This window comes from Polypterus senegalus, chromosome 14 (genome assembly GCF_016835505.1).
Source record: "Polypterus senegalus isolate Bchr_013 chromosome 14, ASM1683550v1, whole genome shotgun sequence".
NCBI classification, from domain to species: Eukaryota; Metazoa; Chordata; class Cladistia; order Polypteriformes; family Polypteridae; genus Polypterus; species Polypterus senegalus.
Genome location: NC_053167.1, coordinates 140,355,069 through 140,378,004, shown reverse-complemented (window position 1 = coordinate 140,378,004; position 22,936 = coordinate 140,355,069). Strand labels below are relative to the sequence as shown.

At 41.9% G+C, this 22,936-nt stretch overlaps 1 protein-coding gene across 1 annotated transcript in view; it reads right to left on the bottom strand.

Moving 5' to 3' along the window:
* Window positions 1-13,027: 13,027 nt before the first annotated feature.
* Window positions 13,028-22,936, bottom strand: part of LOC120514536 (cytochrome P450 2J2-like) — a 48,823-nt gene continuing 38,914 nt past the window's right edge. Inside the window, exon 9 of the mRNA XM_039734965.1 lies at window positions 13,028-13,527. Within this exon, the coding sequence (XP_039590899.1) occupies window positions 13,340-13,527 (188 nt within the window). The 3' untranslated portion in view covers window positions 13,028-13,339. The remainder of the gene's footprint in view (window positions 13,528-22,936) is intronic.

The window sequence follows — 22,936 nt, the reverse complement described above, 5'->3', positions numbered from 1 at the left end:
AGTGCTGCCCTGGAACCCCGCTCTTCTTCTGGCAGCACTTCCGGGTGTGGTGGAAGTGCTGCATGTCCAGGCGCCCCCTGGCGGCGGCCATGGACCTCTACTGGGTTGAACCTTCAAGCCTCAATTCCATGGCCCCGATGTAAACCCCGGGTGCTGCCCTCTCGTGGCCCAGGGGAGATACTCCTGATAGCATGTCCATTCCCCAGGTCTTCTCCTGGAAAGGGCCCTGGCCGTCCATCACACTATATATATATACAGTGGTGTTAAAAACTATTTGCCCCCTTCCTGATTTCTTATTCTTTTGCATGTTTGTCACATAAAATGTTTCTGATCATCAAACACATTTAACCATTAGTCAAATATAACACAAGTAAACACAAAATGCAGTTTTTAAATGATGGTTTTTATTATTTAAGGAGAAAAAAAATCCAAACCTACATAGCCCTGTGTGAAAAAGTATTTGCCCCCTTGTTAAAAAATAACCTAACTGTGGTGTATCACACCTGAGTTCAATTTCCGTAGCCAACCCCAGGCCTGATTACTGCCACACCTGTTTCAATCAAGAAATCACTTAAATAGGAGCTGCCTGACACAGAGAAGTAGACCAAAAGCACCTCAAAAGCTAGACATCATGCCAAGATCCAAAGAAATTCAGGAACAAATGAGAACAGAAGTAATTGAGATCTATCAGTCTGGTAAAGGTTATAAAGCCATTTCTAAAGTTTTGGGACTCCAGCGAACCACAGTGAGAGCCATTATCCACAAATGGCAAAAACATGGAACAGTGGTGAACCTTCCCAGGAGTGGCCGGCCGACCAAAATTACCCCAAGAGCGTAGAGACAACTCATCCGAGAGGTCACAAAAGACCCCAGGAGAACGTCTAAAGAACTGCAGGCCTCATTTGCCTCAATTCAGGTCAGTGTTCACGACTCCACCATAAGAAAGAGACTGGGCAAAAATGGCCTGCATGGCAGATTTCCAAGACGCAAACCACTGTTAAGCAAAAAGAACATTAGGGCTCGTCTCAATTTTGCTAAGAAACATCTCAATGATTGCCAAGACTTTTGGGAAAATACCTTGTGGACTGATTAGACAAAAGTTCAACGTTTTGGAAGGCAAATGTCCCGTTACATCTGGCGTAAAAGGAACACAGCATTTCAGAAAAAGAACATCATACCAACAGTAAAATATGGTGGTGGTAGTGTGATGGTCTGGGGTTGTTTTGCTGCTTCAGGACCTGGAAGGCTTGCTGTGATAGATGGAATCATGAATTCTACTGTCTACCAAAAAATCCTGAAGGAGAATGTTCGTCAACTCAAACTGAACCGATCTTGGGTGCTGCAACAGGACAATGAGCCAAAACACACCAGCAAATCCACCTCTGAATGGCTGAAGAAAAACAAAATGAAGACTTTGGAGTGGCCTAGTCAAAGTCCTGACCTGAATCCAATTGAGATGCTATGGCATGACCTTAAAAAGGCGCTTCATGCTAGAAAACCCTCAAATAAAGCTGAATTACAACAATTCTGCAAAGATGAGTGGGCCAAAATTCCTCCAGAGCGCCGTAAAAGACTCATTGCAAGTTATCGCAAACGCTTGATTGCAGTTATTGCTGCTAAGGGTGGCCCAACCAGTTATTAGGTTCAGGGGGCAATTACTTTTCACACAGGGCCATGTAGGTTTGGATTTTTTCTCCCTAAATAATAAAAACCATCATTTAAAAACTGCATTTTGTATTTACTTGTGTTATATTTGACTAATGGTTAAATGTGTTTGATGATCAGAAACATTTTGTGTGACAAACATGCAAAAGAATAAGAAATCAGGAAGGGGCAAATAGTTTTTCACACCACTGTATGTATATATATATATATATATATATATATATATATATATATATATATATATATATATATATATATATATATATATATATATATATGTATATATATATATATATATATATATATATATATATATATATATATATATATCCATCCATCCATTTTCTAACCCGCTGAATCCGAATAGGGTCACGGGGGTCTGCTGGAGCCAATCCCAGCCAACACAGGGCACAAGGCAGGAAACAATCCTGGGCAGGGTGCCAACCCACCGCAGGACACACACCCACACACCAAGCACACACTAGGGCCAATTTAGAATCGCCAATCCACCTAACCTGCATGTCTTTGGATTGTGGGAGGAAACCGAGCCGGAGGAAACCCACGCAGACACGGGAGAACATGCAAACTCCACGCAGGGAGGACCCGGGAAGCGAACCCGGGTCTCCTAACTGCGAGGCAGCAGCGCTGGCACCCTGTGCTTTTCCCAGATGAGAGCAGGTTCACTCTGAACCCATGTGACAGACGTGAGAGGGTCTGGAGAAGCCGTGGAGAACATTATGCTACCTGTAACATCGTTCAGAATGACTGGTGTGGTGGGGGGTCAGTGATGGTATATCTGGTGAGGCATACAGTATCCATGGAGGGACATACAGACCTCTACAGGCTGGACAATAGCACCTTGATTGCCATTAGGTATCGGGATGAAATCCTTGGACCCATTATCAGACCCTATGCTTGTTGCAGTGGCTCCTAGTGCACAACAATGACCAGCCTCATGTGGTAAGAGGATGAAGGAATTGATACCATTGACTGGCCCCCCAACACTCTCACTCGCCTGACCCCAATTCAATAGAACACCTCTGGGTGGGACATTATGTTTTGGTCCATCTGACGCCTTAGCCTGTCCAGGAGCTCAGTGATGCCCTGGTCCAGATCTGGGAGGAGATTCCCCAGGACACCATCCGTCATCTCATTAGGACAAGACACATACAAGAATGTACAAGAACATTTGTTTTTGGGGGTTAACACATACAAACTACTGAGTACGATTTGGAGTTGCTGCAATGAAATTTTGGCCAAATGGACTCACCTGCCTGCCACATCATTTTTTCAATTTGATTTTTGGGGTGTCTTTGAATTCAGCCCTCTGTCGGTTGATTGTTTTCATTTCCATCCTTTCGTTCCTAATACATCACCAGTCCAGATCAGTAGAGCTATCCTGAAGAATTTTTTTTCCCATTGAGATCTGATGTGTTTTCAAAGTGTTCCTTTGATTTTTGTGAGAGTTTTTAAACGCGGAATACATTGAAGGTAGTGTAAAAATGATGGGAAAAGTGAATTCCTTTTAAAAGGTTTTTTGGCAGAAACATTTTTGTTTTGTGGTGTAGTTTTTAAATGCATAATTTTTGACAATGAAAAAATGTCAATTAAATTAATATTATTATTAGGTTGATTTAATTCTATTGCCACTATAACATTGTTTCAATAAGACTAATGCAAGATGAAAATATAGTTAAAAAAAAAAACAAAATCCAATAGAACACCTCTGGGTATGACATTATGTTTTGGTCCATCCAACGCCGCCAGTTTGCACCTGAGACTGTCTCAGACTGTTCTAAGTGTTCCTTTAATTTTTGTCAATCGAGCTCCACGGTGCCCACTAAAAGATGTCCGGCCCTCAGACCACCCCCATGAAGTCTGTTTCTGATTGTTTGGTCAGAGACATTCACACCAGTGGCCTTCCTACCTGCTGGAGGTCATTTTGTAGGCTCTGCCAGTGCTCATCCTGTTCCTCGATGCCCAAAGTAGCAGATACTGGTGGGTCCTGCTGATGGGTTAAAGACCTTCTACGAGGGGCCCTGTCCAGCTCTCCTAGAGTAACTGCCTGTCTCCTGGAATCTCCTCCATGCCCTTGAGACTGTGCTGGGAGACACAGAAAACCTTCTGGCAATGGCACGTATTGATGTGCCATCCTGCCTGTTCAACCTCTGTATCGTCCAGGTATGGCCAAATGCAAAACGATTGACAAAACAGATGAGGAGGGAAAAATGTCAGTGGCTTCCACCTGTTAAACCATTCCTGTTTTGGGGGGTCGCCTCATTGTTGCCCCTCTAGTACACATGTTGTTCATTTCATTAACACCAAAGCAGCTGAAACTGAAGAACAAGCCCCTCTGATACTCTGTGATGCCAGTGTGAATGAAAGATATGGTGAGATAACCTATCAGGACTACAGGCTCTCCTGATACACTGGATGGCAAATGGGACCTGTTGTCCCATAGGGCAGCCATGTTGGGTTCCATGGGGGCTCCCTGTGGGAACTCTGGAATATCATTAGAAAGAAAGAATACACTGATGAGCTGTGGACGTGCCAGAGATGACTATATGCATAAGACTTCATGAACAGGCATACAGAGGCCACACTGCAAGATGCGAACCACAAAGCAGGATGGCCAGGTTACAGTTTGTGGAGAAGGACTTGAAAGAGCCCACAGAATTCTGGGAAAGGGTCTTGTGGACAGACAAGACAAAGATCAACCTCATCAGAGTGATGGCGAGTCCACCTCATTTGTTACATCTGGTGCTGGGGGTGTCATGACTTGAGCATGTTTGGCTGCCACAGCTCCTAGCACACTTCTTTTCAATGATGAGGAACTGTTGGCAGCAATCACATTATGAATTCTCAGGTGTGTTGAAACATCTACTCAAGTTCCAGTAGATGCCTATAAACGTAATGGACGGCACTCCATCCTACAACAAGATACAGTAATGATGCAAACATACTGGTGAGGGGACAAATGAGTCTATCAAAGCTAAAAAATGGAAATATCTTGAACAGTCAAGCCGGTCACCCGATTTTAATCCAATTGAGCAGGCCTTCCATATGCTGAAGAGAAAACCTATGGGGACAAACTTCCCAAAAAAAGCAAAAGCTGAAGATGGCTTTATGAGGGGCTTGGCAGAGCATCGCCAGAGAAGACCCTCAACACCTGGTAATGTCTGTGAATCGCAGACTTCAAGCAGTCATTGCATGTGAGGGATGTGTGACCTCAATATGACAACGGCTTTAACAGACCTGCCTTTGCTGTGTTCTAACAATGGGGAGATTCTGTAGAAGAAGTCCTGTGTGATGGACATTTCTTCAAATCCCCTTAAATGAAAGTCTGTAACGTGCAATTTAATCATGATGCTTGAATTCTTTGATTTGGAATTTTAAACTATGGAACAGAAGGTCAAATCAAGGAAAATATGGCTTTGTCCCAAACATTATGTAGGGCACTGCGACTGCATAATAACAAATTTAACTAAAAGTAGTTTTTTAAATCTTAAAAACGTATTCATTTTGAGTAGAGTCAACCTAAGATAATATGGTAATGGCAGTGTATCTAAAAATGTTGTCTGTTATTGGTGGTCTTAATTAAAGCAATGAATTCCATTTACATTGTTTGCGTGCTAATTATACTTCTTAATATGAAACACAAGGAAACTGAAGTCAGTTGTGCGTAAAGCCATAAAATCTGCTCATTTTGAGAAAAGTTACTTTACGTTAGCTGAGTTACAGCAACACACCCCAAGAATAATTTTTTTTTAGAATCCTTAACTGTTACCCTGTTGATGAAGCTTATTTTATCTATATATATAATTCACTAAGGGCATGCAAGACAGTGAGCGCAAGCAAAACAGAGCCCCGCCCGCCAACTCTAACCCTCCTACCACGTCATGGGATACGCACGACAGAGCCACAAATGCCAACTGTAACCGTCCTCCCGAGTCCAGTGTCACTCTCGAGGCACGCAACAACTCACCAAACACAGCCTCAGTCGCTTTCGTCTGTGCAAAAGTCCAAATGCACCTCTGAGTCACGTTGACTTTACACCGCACGCAAGACAGAGAGCCACGATCGCCAACTCACAGAGCCCTGCCCGCCAACTCTAACTAAGGGCAAGCAAGACAGAGAGAGCACACAAGGCAGAGAGCCACGCCCACTCACTCTAAGACCATGGGATACGCACGCATTTAGTGTCGAAATGGATTTAAATAATTGCATGTAAACAATTCGCCAAAATCTGTTGTATGTAAACGATACTGTTTAAAACTTTATTGTTTTTTCATCAGAAAACCCGGTTTCCACGTCTGTCTGTATTAGTTTAAATGGCACTTTTACCACTCGCAATAGGGTGGATGCGCTGACTCATCGTGTCGACTGGGCAACACAGTGAATGCGGCGTCTATCTATATATGTCTATGTTTTCCGTAGCCTGCTACAGGAAGGTGCTTTCTCGACCATTGGCATTGGTTTCGCTCCTTGCTATTTTCGTTATACTGTAACGGTGGTTTCCTAAGCCTTTGTTATACTGAATTCCTTTCTCATCGTTTTCTATTCCTACTCTTATACCTCCGTATGGTACGGCGGGCTTCGGCTAGTTGTGTTATATTTCACTAGCGACGCCCGTAGCGCACGATGTAAGAATAGGAACGGAAAACAGTGAGAAAGGAATTCAGAAATCAAGAAGAAATAAATACTTCTTCAAAGACGCAGTGTGCATATAGAATTTCCGGTCAAGCAGGATTACGTGTGTATCTTGGACTTCCTGGAAATGTGGATGGTAATATGATCATTTTGCCTGCTCGAACGTTGTTATTTTCAGTGTTTGTTTGCTGTGCGTCTAAAAGTCCTTTATATTGTTCCACGCGCAGATCTCGTTGATGTAATCTGAGATAGTTGAGACGCGCGCTCTCTGTTTTAACATACGCATCTACGACGTACTGTTGGAATAGTCTGCCGCTGGAGTGCAAAATACTAAATGTATTCCTCATTGCTAATCTGTACGTGTAAAATTGGCATTGAGTAAGCCTTATTCGCTTGCCGGTTCTTTTATCGGGAACATGTAAATCTTTGTGACCGGCCAATGTCTCCGTAAAGGGAATAAAAGTGGGTAAACCTTAGGATTGCAATTCATATTGAGCGTGGAAATCTGTTTACAGGAGTTGCTTCTGGGATAATAACAAATGTCCATTTCAGTAGGAGTTTTGCCATCTTCTCCAACGAAAATCGCTGTCAACATCGGTGTGACATGTCGGGGCATTGTATTGTCGTAAATCCTGCCTAGGGGTTTCCTTGAAAACCATTCGTACAGATGCTGTTGGATTGGACTGAGCGATTTCATGCATGTGTTTGTATGATTTAGCGAAGGGGTTGATGGTTCTGAGCATGGAAACTAGCTGGAGAAGTTCATTTTCGATGCATGCAGAATTTGCTCTATTTTGTAAGCGTACTGCAGTAGCTTGTGCTGTGTCAAAAACATACAATGTCCATATCCTGGAGAGGTAGAAGTGTTAGCGTATAGTGGAGAGATTTGGTGATAAATTTGCCCATGTATTTTAAAACAGTATGGTCCGCGGCCAGGAGGTTGAGTTATCTGTGCACCCATGGAGGCAAACGCTAGAGAAGGGTTGTATTCTCGAATGTGTTCACGATAATTTTTAGCTTCTGATGTTTGCTGTATAAGAAGCTGTTGTAAAGACAACCCGCAAGGGTGGTTAACCTACTTTACCGTCGTGGCAGCACCTCGAGTACTTGTTGGATGTATTACGCTCAGCAGGCCAGTATAGTGCATGACATGGAAGACGACGAAATGGGAATCGAGAAATGCTGTGTCGGCTGCGTGTGGATGGGACCGGTTTTGAAGTGGAAGCAGGACGAACCAGAAGAGAAATATATATAAGAGAAGAGCAATAGAGCAATGAGAGAGACCTGTTAGCAAAGCAAATCAGGAGGAACCGAAAAGAACAATGAAAAGTCAATGTGGCTCAGAGGTGCATGTGGACTGTAGCAGAGAACAAAGCGACTGAGGAAGTGTTTGGTAAGGTGTTGGGGATGGGCACATGAGCAGGCAGTGCGCATGTCTCGAGAGCGAGGGTGGGCGTGGCTCCATCATGCGTACCCCATGGTTGGGTGACTTGGTCGATTATATACTGTATATAGATGTTCTCTAAAATTGTTATATGATGTGTCCTTTTCTTTGATAGGAAAACCACTTGTGTAACCACACTAAAGAGGAAATGTTTGCGGAGACGGCACACCAAAGACTAAACTATCCATCCATCCATCCTTCCATCCATAATCCAACCCGCTATATCCTACCCACAGGGTCACGGGGGTCTGCTGGAGCCAATCCCAGCCAACACAGGGCGCAAGGCAGGAAACAAACCCCGGGCAGGGTGCCAGCCCACCGCAGAAGGCTAAACTATCAAAGATGAAACCCCCTACAGTGGAAAGGGCAGTCCAGTGAGATGAAAAGTCAAAATTCTAAATGTTAAAATGCTCAATTTCTGGACTCTCCACTACCGTAAAAGCGAAGCAATCAAATCTTTGGCTATCTTCTCATGCACATGTACTGATATAATCTGTAAAAATGATATTGGACAGAGAGAGGCTAAGCAGGGCTGGCAAAAGTGTTAATTTTGCACCATGCAGTGCCAGTTGAAGGCCATTTGGAACAAATCTCACATGCCCATGACCCGACGACAGCCTCCTGTGACTCAAATATGGCTGGCAGGCACTGGATTAGGTATCTGTGAATGTATGACTGGCTCTGTGCCCAGGGCTGCCAGCACAGGCATTGTGTCCCCACCTGTAACCCAGAAGCTATCATGAAAATATTTGAATTGGCTGAGTTTAATCCAGATGTGAAAGACAAGAAAAAAGCCACATCAACAAGAAAATTCACTAAATAAACCTATGTGGGGCAACCACAGGAGAAGGCAGGAGAAGATGGGTGAAGTGCAGCACAAAAATCCCAATGGAGTTTACCAAATGTCAGCTTCCTTTGTGTTGAGTGGTATACGAAATTGTTCCAAGGACTGGCATGAAAACTAATTTTGAAAGTAAAGGTTTGCATGAGTATACAGGCATACATATTTAGTTACAAACTGTTTACTTGCTGCTTTGGAGTCTTATGAAGTGTTTGTGTGTGTTTTGTCATGGTGTGTGCTAATGGGAGACAGTTTAAGGGCTTTGGAGATGGAAATTCTCCACCGGTCCAGGGGTTGGCACTGAGCAATAATGACCTCTGAAGACTGACAGCTCTCCTCCATCCAAAATCTCCCTGCCCACGCACGTCATAACCGGAGGAACCACAGTCTTAGACAGCCACCTAACAGGACTCAGGTCTGAGGAAGACTCAGTTTGTGTTTAACACACTTTTTCATTCCATTAATTTATTCTTTATTGAATGATACAGAGTTTGTGGTGAGGTGCCACAACACCCTGATGCTGTCTTGTCTGTTTGTCACAGTGGCGTAGTCAGCAGGATTTTGTGTAGATTTGAAGATGACGGAACAGCAAAATGTAACTGTGATCATTCAAGCCATGACCTCCGAGAAACAGAATTGTGTTTTGTCTAAAAAAAAACCTTTTGTAAGGTATTTGGTTCTTTAAAACCTTTTATTTGTACTTGGGAATTGTATCTGTACCCCAGTGTTCACAATATGTATATTGTTTTCTAAAAATATATATATATGCATATAAATATATATGTTGTGGAGACTGGCCCAGACACAGACAGGCAGAAACATTCATGTAACCCACAAACACGTTTATTTACAAGATCAAGTCACAAGTGCACCACAAAACCCCCAAAGTCCCCAAAGTCCTGGCCACAATGCCTTACTTCCTTCTTCAGGCCGCCTCCTTGCCTCCTCCAGTAGGCTCAGTCCATTCCCCTCCCGACTCTCGCCTCGAATGAAGGGAGGCGGCCCCTTTTATTATCACCCGGATGTGCTCCAGGTGGGTTCCGGCAATCACCTGACGACACGCCCCTGTGTGGCAGCTGCATCCCCAGGAAGGACTGGAAGATGGAATTTATATCTTCCAGGTGACAAGGGGGCAACCACCAAGGGTTAGGAAAGGACCACTGGAAAGGAACAAGGAGATTCCAACCCATTGGGACCCGTGGCCACCGCCAGGAGGCGCCTTAAGCCTCAGGGAACCCGGGAAACAATTACTTCCACCACACCCGGGAAAATGGAGGAAGATCTTTCCAGGGAGGCTTGGAATTTTTCCGGGGTAAAAGGCAGCATTTCCGCCACACCAGGAAGTGCTGCCGGAAGGACGTCATCGGGCATCTGGAGCACATCTGGGCGGGAATAAAAGGGGCCTCCTTCCTACAATCGGGGAGCTAGAGTTGGGAGCGGGAGCAAGACGAAGCTTCCATAAGGAGAGGAAAGGTGGCCACGGACACTGAGAGAAGCCCGAATTAGAGGTGACTGGTGCAGGGGCACTGTGTGCTGTGTTTGGGACTGTGTTATTTGTGATTTAATAAATGTGTGCTTTTATAAAGATGTGGTTACTGACTGGTGGTGTCTGGGCAAGTCTCACAACATATATATTGCCACACACATGCACTTGGGACACAGTTTAGACAGTTTATGGGCTCGAATAAGTATGTTCCCACCAGACCACATGTTGGCGCTGCCCTCTAAACTCTTTCTCCTCTTTCACTGCAGACCAGCTGACAAACCATCAGCCTAAAGCCACTTCCAGTCCTCAGAAGACAACCACCATCGCTTCATCATCCGGTCCTCAAGATCCCACCTCCTTCCGACATCATTTCCAGTACCCTGAATGCCATTCTCCCATTACATCATTTCCCGTTTACCGAATATATATATATGGCAGCCATTTTTGTTTTTCCTCAGTTTTGTTTTGATCTCCTGTCTGTAAAGACCAACTTTAACCAACCTTATTTCAGGTATACGAGGTGTATCCCCAAACCTTTCATGTTGTTTTGTGTATTCTTCTACTAGATGTTGTGACAAAGGATGGCGCTATATCAGCGCTTCACCTGACACAGACAGATGCAGGAGGTGCACTGATGAAACACAAATGGTTTTATTTTCTTCAACTTGTGGGAAACGCCTTCTTCATTTCCCACAGGCACAACACAGTCCCAATACGCAGAACACTGCACAATACTCTTCCTTTTCAATTTTCATTCTCCTCCACTCCTCCTGGCAAACTTTGTCTCCCTCCTCCGGGTCACAGAGTACTGTCCGCTGGTCACCTGGAAGTGCTCCAGGTGCTCGTTGACCTACTTCAGCAGCACTTCAAGGTGTGTCGGAAGAACTGCCCACACGGGCTCAGGAATTGTTACAGGACCCCCTAGCAGTGCCCCCAGATCCTAACTGGGCTGTAACGAACTCCAATTCCCATGAAGCCCAGTGGGAGTCCAAGGTACTGCTGCCTTCCATGGGAGCTGCCATCTAGTGTTCTGGGGGAGGTGATGCTCAGTCCATACTTGCTCCAAGGCAGAGGCATCCCAGCAGGGCAAGGGCCCCGTCCATTTATGACTATCTCTATATATTATATATACAGTATAAATCCAAGGGCAATACTTGTTATGAGAGATATTTTAGGTGCAGGAGACTAAATGTTTTTTTATAAAGGGGGGTACCTTGCACTAGACAGTAAAATTTGTCAATGCCATGGAATATGCCCTCTTGTTTCTGGACTTCTCTAGCGCCTTCAGCACCATCCAACCTCTGCTCCTTAGGGACAAAATGACAGTGATGGGAGTAGATTCATACCTTGTGCCATGGATCGTGGACTATCTTACAGACAGACCTCAGAATGTGCATCTCGGGAACTGCAGGTCTGACATTGTGGTCAGCAGCACAGGAGCACCGCAGGGGACTGGACTTTCTCCGGTCCTGTTCAGCCAACATACATCAGTCTTCCAATACAACTCAGAGTCCTGCCACGTGCAAAAGTTCACTGACGACACTGCTATGGTGGGCTGCATCAGGACTGGGCAGGAGGAGGAGTAAAGGAACCTAATCAAGGACTTTGTTAAATGGTGTGACTCAAACCACTTACACCTGAACACCAGCAAAATCAAGGAGCTGGTGGTGGATTTTAGGAGGCCCAGGCCCCTCATGGACCCCGTGATCATCAGAGGTGACTGTGCAGAGGGTATCTATCTATCTATCTATCTATCTATCTATCTATCTATCTATCTATCTATCTATCATATAGTGCCTTTCATATCTATCTATCTATCTATCTATCTATCTATCTATCTATCTATCTATCTATCTATCTATCTATCTATCTATCTATCTATCATATAGTGCCTTTCACTCTATCTATCTATCTATCTATCTATCTATCTATTGTAACAGATTAAGATGCTTGCTCGCACCCTTGCACCCTCAGACACCAGGTCAGACACTAGGTAAAAGTCCAATAATGATATTTATTATATCAATAATGTGCACAAAGCACCCTCCACTCCCAAATACTCCAATAATAATAATAATCCTCCACTCTCCCAGACGCTTAGCCACCCTGCCTCCCAACTCAGCTCATCGTCTGGGAGCTCCCACAGTCCTTTTATATTCCCTGACCCGGAGGTGTTCCTTCCCAACAGTCCAAAAGTCCTTATTCCTTCCGGGTCAGGGTAAATGATGTTTTTTCTCACCCCGGAAGCCCGTCGCTCTTCCTATGATGAACTTCCGGGTCATAGGGCATGAAGAACTCTTCGGTCCTCCCTGCAGCTCCCTCTCGTGGCCCCCATGGCATCCAGCAGGGCGGTGCATAAAAACTACATGGTCCATAATGCCCTGCTGGTCTTCTGGGGACCTCCATGCTGCAAGGAGGGCTCCACCTGGCGGCTTGGGGGTATTGGCCGGGGTACATGGCCGGCCATATCTTACACTATCTATCTATCTATCTAAACTTGGCACAATGACAGTTGACAGATTGGGTCACAAAAAAAATGGACTCCAGGGTTGTGCATCTTGAAATGTCTTGGTTATCCATCCATTATCCAACCCACTATATCCTAACTACACGGTCACGGGGGTCTGCTGGAGCCAATCCCAGCCAACACAGGGCAGGAACCAATCCTGGGCAGGGTGCCAACCTACCGCAGGACACACACAAACACACCCAGCACATGTAGAATCGCCAATGCACCTAACCTGCATGTCTTTGGACTGTGGGAGGAAACCCACACAGACATGGGGAGAACATGCAAACTCCACGCAGGGAGGACCTGGAAAGCGAACCGGCGTCTCCTAACTGCGAGGCAGCAGCGCTACTACTGCGCCACCATGCCGCTCATGTCTTGGTTATGTCCTGTAAAATTCAGTTTTTTTTTGGAAAGAAAACCCTGAAGCACCACATTTTATTGAGTTTTATTTAGTTGCTATTGGTGTAAACAAATGTTTTAAGTCAGTTAGTCACTTTCTTTTAACAATTGCTACTCTTCTGCCATTTGCAGCTTCTTTTTTACAAGAAATGACTAATAGATGTTTATTTTTGGGTTTGTAAATTAGTTATAATAATCCCAAAAATGGCTTAGTGCCTAACGGGTTCATATAAACTTAATATGCAAGATCTTTGTTGATCCGAACTGCATATATTAGAACACTTAAAAAAGAAGAGAAACAGACTTTAGTGCAAAGCATCGTAAGGTTCATAAAAGCAAACATCAAGCAGTCTGACCACGAGGGATGGCACAGATTTTGTAAGGCACAGGGGCACGCGTGAAGCCAGTGATGGCATCTGATGTCAGGCTTGTTCCTTCAGGGGCACGGAAGGTGAACTTTCTCAGGAGACATGTGAAAAATAGGAAAAGCTCAATTTTTGCCAGTGGTTCACCCAAACAGGGCCGCTTTCCTAAAAAAAAAAAAAAAAAAAAGTTAAATCAAGAATAGTGAAGTTAGTCTTTATAGGTTCAAACTGTTATTCAGAGGTGGGAAAAGTAAGTCTTTATGTAGGCCGTCACACATGTGCGCCTGGGGGGACCCCCTTCTGGCTTTCATTGAGGTAAGAGGTCACAATGGGGATGCTGATGCTAATTGTAACTCCTCTTTCCCTTCTAGCTCTGATAAGATTTCCACGGATGTCATCTAGCCCCACCCACAGAGTGCTGAGAAGGCTCCGCCCCTTCCAGCATGAACACTATAAGAAAAACGGGCGGGCAGCAGAAGGTGGCATGGCATTTTGACCGAGCGGTCAGCGAGGACAGAGCTCCCAATGTTGCTTATTTGTTGTGCTAAGAGTATGTGTTGTATTGTGACAATTAAATGAGGCAATCCGACATTTGTTCTGAAGCAGAAAACTTGACAACCTTCAAGAATACTCTGGATGAGATATTGGGACAGCTTAGTTATTAACTAAAGAAAAGGGCCTGATGGACTGAATGGACTCCTCTTGTTTGTCAAATTTCTCTTGTATGTTTCTGCTGCCTGTCTCTTGGTCTGTTCACCCGTTCACAAGGCCTAACTTATAACTGGCTGGTTTCAGGCATAGCCTGACTGTTATAATTCTGCTTTTTTGATTTTTTTGAGTTTAATACATTTTGGTTTGTAATGTTATAATGTTTTCCTCAGGTTCTCAGATATTTGGAATTCACTTTTATTTCATTATTTTTGGGTGTTTCTGAATCAATTCTGATTAGCTTGATTTATTTTACCATCTTGTTTGTTTCATTTTTATGCAATGCTCCTCAGAGTGCATCAAGGGACCACAAGAGTTGTAGCATTGCAATGCGGTGTTCACTGGCTGTTCAAACTGTTCTTTATTCAGCCTCCAGTTAATCCAAAATGCCGCTGCAAGAATTATTACAAGAACAAGAAAATATGAACACATAACCCCAGTTCTTAAATCTTTACACTGGCTCCCAGTTAAATTTAGGGCAGATTTCAAAATCCTCCTTTTAACATATAAAGCATTAAACGGCCAAGGTCCGGCTTACTTGTCTGAACTTATCATGACTTACAAACCTGAGCGCACATTAAGATCTCAAGATGCCGGTCTGCTTAGGATTCCAAGGATTAATAAAATAACAGTGGGAGGTCGAGCTTTTAGTTACAGGGCCCCTAAACTGTGGAGTGGTCTGCCTGCTACTATAAGAGATGCCCCCTCGGTCTCAGCCTTTAAATCCCGGCTGAAGACTCACCACTTCAGTTTAGCATATCCTGACTAGAGCTGCTGATTAACTGTGCAGACTGCATCTCTGTTGTCAGTCATTAGCACTATAACATAAGTAACATGAATAATTATATTTGAATACTAACCCTCACCTATTCTGTTTCTTTTCTCGGTACCCAAATGTGGCCATTGGTGCCACGGCCCACCTGCCAAGTTGTTTGCCTGCCTATGGTATAGTCATCCCTGATGGAGGATCACAGGAATCATGGGAAAGAGGGGTCCTTTCATCGGAGCAACGTTTCAGCCGTGGCATGGCCAAATGGGGATGCAGCTAGATGGATGAGGTCTCCAGGACTCTAAAAATATCGAAACCTAATTATGTCATATCATCTACTGTTAAACCGTAATTCTAAAATTTTTATTATTATGCTGTCTTAAGGAATTGTTCTGTTGTGTATATTGTATTTTATTGACCCCCTACCTTTGACACCCACTGCACGCCCAACCTACCTGGAAAGGGGTCTCTCTTTGAACTGCCTTTCCCGAGGTTTCTTCCATTTTTCCCTACAAGGTTTTTATTGGGAGTTTTTCCTTGTCTTCTCAGAGAGTCAATGCTGGGGGGCTGTCAAAAGGCAGGGCCTGTTAAAGCCCATTGCGACACTTCCTGTGTGATTTTGGGCTATACAAAAATAAACTGTATTGTATTGTATTGTAGTTACTAGAGACCTTCAGTCGTAGGTTGGCAGGTTCAGGGTCCCTCGGTGGATGAAACTTTCTTCAAGGTAACTCTTAAGGTGTGTTCACAACTAGTCTGTTTGGTGTCTTTTTTGCCAACACTGCTGCGTTTACGTTAATGTGAACACTTCACACACTGGTGTGGACCAAAGAAATCATCCTGAGACCTTTTGGAAAGAGTTTTGCCCGTGAAATACTGGCTTAAATTTCCCCCTCACAGCCCAGTCATTCCGGCTCCATATTCACCCCATGTCTCTAATTGGCGGACTATCTCTCATCTCTCACCTCTTCACCACCTAACAGCTGATATGTTGTGGGCGTACCAGCACAAAAATGGCTGCTGTTGCATTTTCCAGATGGGTCTTGCACATTAGTGGTGGCTGAAATGGCTCTACACTCACTATGTAAAGCACTTTGAATGGTGGGTGAGAAAAAGTGCTCTCTAAATGTAAAGAATTATTATTATTATTATAACCCAGAAGTGGTTCTCAAGATGTATGAATGTGATCCAGAAATTATGGAAACTCATTCACAGTGTGTGTCGAAAGTTAAAATGGAGCATTAAAAACAACAAAGAATTGAAAATAAATACGCACATAAGTACAAAAGTAACGCCGTTCACATAAAACAACTGCCACAATTACCAGGCGATTAATAACTGCTTGCATTTATATAGCGCTTTTCTCACTACTCAAAGCAGCTGAGCAATGGCAAGTTAAGGGCCTTCCTCGCTCAAGGGCCCAACAGAGCTGAGTCTCTATTGGCATTTACAGGATTTGAACCGGCAACCTTCCAATTGCCAGTGCAGATCCCTAACCTCAGAGCCACCACTCTGTGCCAAGGATGGTGCGTATTACTCGATATATAGCTGCGATTCTTGAGAGACGATCTACCAGAAATTATTGCAGGGATCCAGGTTCGAATCCCGCTCATGGCACATTGCTGAATGGAAATATATATCTCTAAAATATATATATATATATATATATATATATATATCTGTTTAAACTTTCTCTTCAACGAATGGTGCTTTGAATTCTACTTTGCAGATTTAGTTGTTTATTTTTCTCTTTTGATTAAACAAAATTTACTGAATGATTACATTTGTCAAGGAACACATAGACAACAAGCATAGTTAAAATCACAATTAAACAAACTGCCTTCAAATGCTTTTGTATCATAATTATAACAAATAATAACGCATTTCACTTCCTTATATAGCGCCTTTACCATGGTCTCAGACGGCCGCACAGATAATCAAGAGGGGTACAAAAAAAATGGCAGCACAATAAGAATGAATAAATAATAGTGCACAGCCTTGTGTTTGTATGTATTTATAAAATTTGGGAAGTAATATATTCTAGTTGATGCTGACATTTAATTAATCTGAAGTTGGTAAAAATAAATAATTGGAAATATTGCAAAGGGAAATGTTTATATACTTAGTGCAAAATAACTAAATGTGTGCTAGTAAACACATTATACACACCACTTAGTTAATTATATATATATATATATATATATATATATATATATATACTAATAAAGGCAAAGCCCTCACTCACTCACTGACTCATCACTAATTCTCCAACTTTCCGTGTAGGTAGAAGGCTGAAATTTGGCAGGCTTATTCCTTACAGCTTACTTACAAAAGTTGGGCGGGTTTCATTTCGAAATTCTACGCCTAAGGGTCATAACTGGAAGCTATTTCTCCCCATATAATGTAATGGAGTCTTGAGTTGGAGATGGCCGTGGGGGGCGGAGTTTCGTGTGACATCATCACGCCTCCTACGTAAGTACGTAGAGAACAAGGAAGAACTCCAAACAGCGATGAGCACAAAATGCCATTTCACAATTGAGAAGGCAGAAAAACATTATGAAGCAAATGATGCATACAAGCATATTCATAAGTACAGCTACTGCGGAAACAAAGCACACGGTGGAAAAAGTGAATGTCCTGCTAAAGGAAGACAGCGTAAAAAAAAAAAAAAACGTGCATGCAGTTTGTCACGTCTCAGATAAAGAGGAAGACGAGCTGTTTATTGATGCAGTAAGAAACTAATCGATGAATGAAACCTCTTATCTTTACAATGATTGACAAACACGGAATGTAACTTGAACACATCCTACAAATACGAGCCTGATTGAAAGAAATAATGATAATCAAATCCTTGATGACAGCAACATTCAATAACACTCACAAAACAATTACTGTATATTGACAATCATGTTACGTTATTTTTAAAATGTTCCCTTTATTAGCACAAGCACAGCTGAGAAGCTTCGATGCATGTACTCCATAACGCATTAAAAAATAACGCATTTAATCACACTTTCAATTCCAAGCAAACGGGAACTTTTGTCAATGCATGATTTCCTGGTACATCCATTACACTGATGCACACATCACAGCTACAAAAATGTTAGAGTCGGAATAAAGCGCGTTCCTACGACTGATCATTTCGACTACCCGAGCGAAGCCTTGATAAAAGCCTGGTTTTGTGCTCACTGAAAAGCAAGCAAAATTAGATGCATTACAGAAAGCGGACTTTGTGGCTCTTACTGGGGATCATTGGACTTCCGTGACCGTTAGTAATTCTAATTACATCTAATTACAAAATGTTCAATGATCACACTGTTTTAGCCTAATGTACAAAATAATTTTGGCTAATGTTACTCAGAGTTTAAAGATTAAGTTGGTCAAATTACCTTTTATGTTTCTGACTTATTTTTTTAAGAAGAAAACTGCACTTTATGTTGAAATTTTGGTTATTATTATTTAAAGACAATACTATTCTGAAAATGTACTTAAAGTACTTAAACTACCACTTTATTTTTAAGTCTGCCCAATTTTAACCAGGGATGATATTTTTGTTTCTGTTTTGAATTCAAATGCAGTTTAAAAGCTTTTTTTCAGAAATTAAAACAGCTTCAGTTTACAATATTCATGTCCATGTCTATTATTTGATTCTGTCGCCCACTAAAACCGTTTTAAATTAAAAAAAAAACATTTGCGATTTGGGGCAAATTTCGTGCGATTACATACGATTAATCAAGATTAATTCTTACACAGCCTCTAATTAATTGGATTAATTTTTTTAATCAAGTCCCACCCCTAATATATATATATGTAGATATATATGTAGATTTGTATATATATGTGTATATACAGTATATATGTAGATATGTATATGTTGTATATACAGTATGTATATATGTGTGTGTGTATATGTATATATATATAACTGTATATATATATATGTGTATAGATGTGTATATATATATATATATATATATTTATATATATGTTTATATGTATATATATGTTTATATTTGTGTCTGTGTGTGTAGTATATATATATATATATATATATATATATATGCCAGCAACACTCATGACAATGACAAAACAATTACATTGTCAATCATGTTACGTTATTATTAAAATGTTTCCTTTTCTTTTTACTTCTCCGCTGCCAATCGCAGGTATTTTGCTATATATATATAGATATATATATATATATATATATACTAATAAAAGGCAAAGCCCTCACTCACTCACTCACTGACTCATCACTAATTCTCCAACTTCCCGTGTGGGTGGAAGGCTGAAATTTGGCAGGTTCATTCCTTACAGCTTCCTTACAAAAGTTGGGCAGGTTTTATATCGAAATTCTACGCGTAATGGTCATAACTGGAAGCAGTTTTCTCCATTTACTGTAATGGAGATGAGCTTCAACGCCGTTGGGGCGGAGTTTCGTGTGACATCATCACGCCTCCCACGTAATCACGCAGTACATAGAAAACCAGGAAGAGCTCAAAAAAGCGCTTAAGAAAACATGCATTATATAATTGAGAAGGCAGCGAAACAATAAGAAGCGAGCGAGTGACATATACAACCATATTCATGAGTTCTGCTACTTCGGAAACAAAGCATGATGTAAACCTACACTTTAAATTAAGTTCATAGACAGGCTGCGCTGGCGTTTGTAATTTAGTGCCTGCCCATATAAGGCCGTCCGTCAGCGGCAATCCAATAGCAAACTGCCACGGGTAAATATTCACGGGTGAAGGACTGTGCTTATGGAGAGGAAGATGAGATGGTCAGGGTGGTGTTTGACACAAACTCAGCGAAACTGCGAGAGAAAGTTTTAAGTGCCAGGACTAAGGTAACATTAAATACAGCCACGGACATAGCACGAGATGGCACCAGCACAGGTGGGAAACTTCGATGCATGTACACCGAGTGGCTCACGTGAACTGGACGCAGTGCACAGATAAAAAGCAACAGTTCCAAAGAGCGCTGAACAAAAACCGAATTACACAATTGAAAAGGCAGCAAAAAATATGTAGCGTCTGATAAGCATATTCATAAATCCAGCTACTGCGGAAACAAAGCACACGGTGGAAAAAGTCAATGTCCCGCTAAAGGAAGACAGTGTAAAAAACCCGTGCATGCAGTGTGTCAGGTCTCGGATAAAGAAGAAGACGAGCTGTTTATTGATGCAGTAAGAAACGAATCGATGAATGAAACCTGTCATCTTTACAACGATTGACAAACACAGAATGTAACTTGAACACAACACATCCTACAAATACGAACCTGATTGAAAGAAATAATGATAATCAAATCCTTGATGACCGCAACACTCAGTAACACTCACAAAACAAATACTGTATATTGACAGTCATGTTACGTTATTTTTAAAATGTTCCCTTTTCTTTTTCTACCTTTTTTAACACACTACTTCTCCGCTGCGACGCGGGTATATATATATATGTATATATATATATAACCCGATCTACATACTCGAATAATGGATACTTTATTCGCCATCAATGATTGTTTTGGTAAAGCCATACTCAGTGTATTCATTAAATGAACGGTAAAAAGTAAGAGCGAGGGGAGGATGACTCATTGAGGCATGCAGGCTGTAGTCTTGCGTCAACTCTATCTGAATTGCGATCACATTTGAAAAATATATCTTTTCAAGTTCTATTTAGTCCATATGTGTCAAACTCAAGGGCTGCGGGCCACATCCGCCCGGCGTGTAATTATATCCGCCCGAGATCATTTTATATACTGTATTATTGTTATTAAAGCCCGGGTATATGAAGCGCTGGTAACACAATAAACTACAGATCCCATAATGCAGCGCTTCAGCTGCCTTGCCGAACACTTACCGCTTACTACACATATTGCGCACTGAGTTTGCACGGCGCTTTGGTGACTTTGAAGAACAAAAAAAGTCCGTCTACATGCGGCTTGAACCTTGTGCATGTTTGGTAGCACATATCTGTGTGAGAAGCTCTTCTCAGTGATAAAGATTAACAAAACAGCACACAGGAGTCGCCTCACTGATGAGCACCTGCAATCCATCCTGAGAATCTCCACAACACAGAACCTCACACCAAACAGAAACGAACTTGTGGCCAAAAAAAGATGCCAGGTTGTCCAGCTCTAAAATGACATCTGAGCAAAGACAACTGAATGATTTGATTTGTTATTGCACGTAAGAGCGGGAGTCAACCGTTTTAACAAACAGCGTATTGCACTGATACTGAAATAGCTGTGTGTGTATATATGTAGATATGTATGTATATGTATATATATGTTTATATATGTGTGTGTGTATGTATGTATATATATATATGTATTTGTGTGTATATATGTGTGTGTATGTATGTATATGTGTGTATATATGTGTATATGTATAGATATGTATATATATATATATGTTTATGTGTGTGTGTGTAAATATATATATATATATGACAACAACACTCATCACTCACAACAATGACAAAACAATTACATTAACAATCATCTTACGTTATTTTTAAAATGTTTCCTTTTCTTTTCATTGCTTCTTTAACACACTACTTCTCCGCTGCGAAGTGCGGGTATTTTGCTAGTATATATATATTGTGAGCGATAGGGGGCGCTCTCGCGCCCTTGAACCCCTGTCCACGACTCCAGACACCAGGTAAAAGTCGTCAAGTTGACTTTATTTTGTCGCCACAGTGCACAAAGCACACTCTCCACCACAATACTCCTATAAATACTCAATAATCACTATAAACAAGAATCCTCCAGCACCCAGACACGTTGCCACCCTTCCACCCAGCTCAGCTCATTGTCTGGGAGCTCCCACAGTCCTTTTATAATCCCTGACCTTGAAGTGTTCTCAACCCTCAGTCCATGTGATCCTCAATCACTTGCGGGCCAGGTAAAAGTACTTTTCTTCAACCCGGAAGTCCGTTGCTCCTACTATGACGAACCTCCAGGTCACAGGGCACGAAGAAGCCCTCGGTCCTCCCTGCAGCTCCCTCCTGTGGCCCCCATGGCATCCAGCAGGGCTGTGCATAAAAACTCCATTGTCCATGATGCCCTACTGGTCTTCTGGGGACCTCCATGCTGCAAGGAGTGCTCCACCTGGCGGCTTGGGGGTATTGGCCGGGATAAATGGCCGGCCATCCTTCACAATATATATATATATATATATATATATATAGTGGTACCTCGGTATTCATCCTTAATCCGTTCCAGATCCTTTGACTTATACCAAACAAGACGTATACCAAACACATTTTTCCCATAAGAAATAAAGGGAAAATGATAATCCGTTCCCATGAAAACAAATCCTATTGTTATTGGCATATTATACATTGATGGGGTTGTATAAAATAATTTAAACTCTGATTAATACTAAAATACATAAATACAAAATCAATTGGATGAAATAAATGAAAATTTAACCTCACTTTACTTTTAAAAAACATCTTTGTTTTTCACAATCGTAGATACCGTCGTTCTCAGCATATGGTATGCAGCAGCCAAAATCATATGAAAATTCACAGAGAGTTATAGCGCGGGTTGTTCACTAAATGCTACCATCTGGCGCACTGACGCTCGTGGGCAGTCGTGACTTTGTCTCGAGAGGGGTAAACAAGGGTAGCACGCGAGTCGTATTCCAAACAAAGGTCGTATACCAAGCAAAATTTTTTGCGTCCAAACAGGACGTTTACCAAGTTGGACTTATTCCAAAGCAGACGTATACCGAGGTACCACTGTGTATATATATATATATATATATATATATATATATATGGTGTTCTACAGCACGATTAGAATCGTCTGAGTATTAAGGTGTAGGTCTATTTTATAAGCATATTTGTCTATATTAACAATGTTAATATAGAGTATACAGTAACTATAATTATTATAATTCTGTATTACCACTGATATGAACGATTTATGAAATTAGTGTTAAGTATAAAAATGAAACTATGATTATACAATTCGATGTTTATTATATTTATACATTATTACATCTGTCTTTACACGTTTTGCCCACATATTTAATAAATGTAATAAATTGCACCAAGAATGTTTAAAACATCATTCTAAAAATGT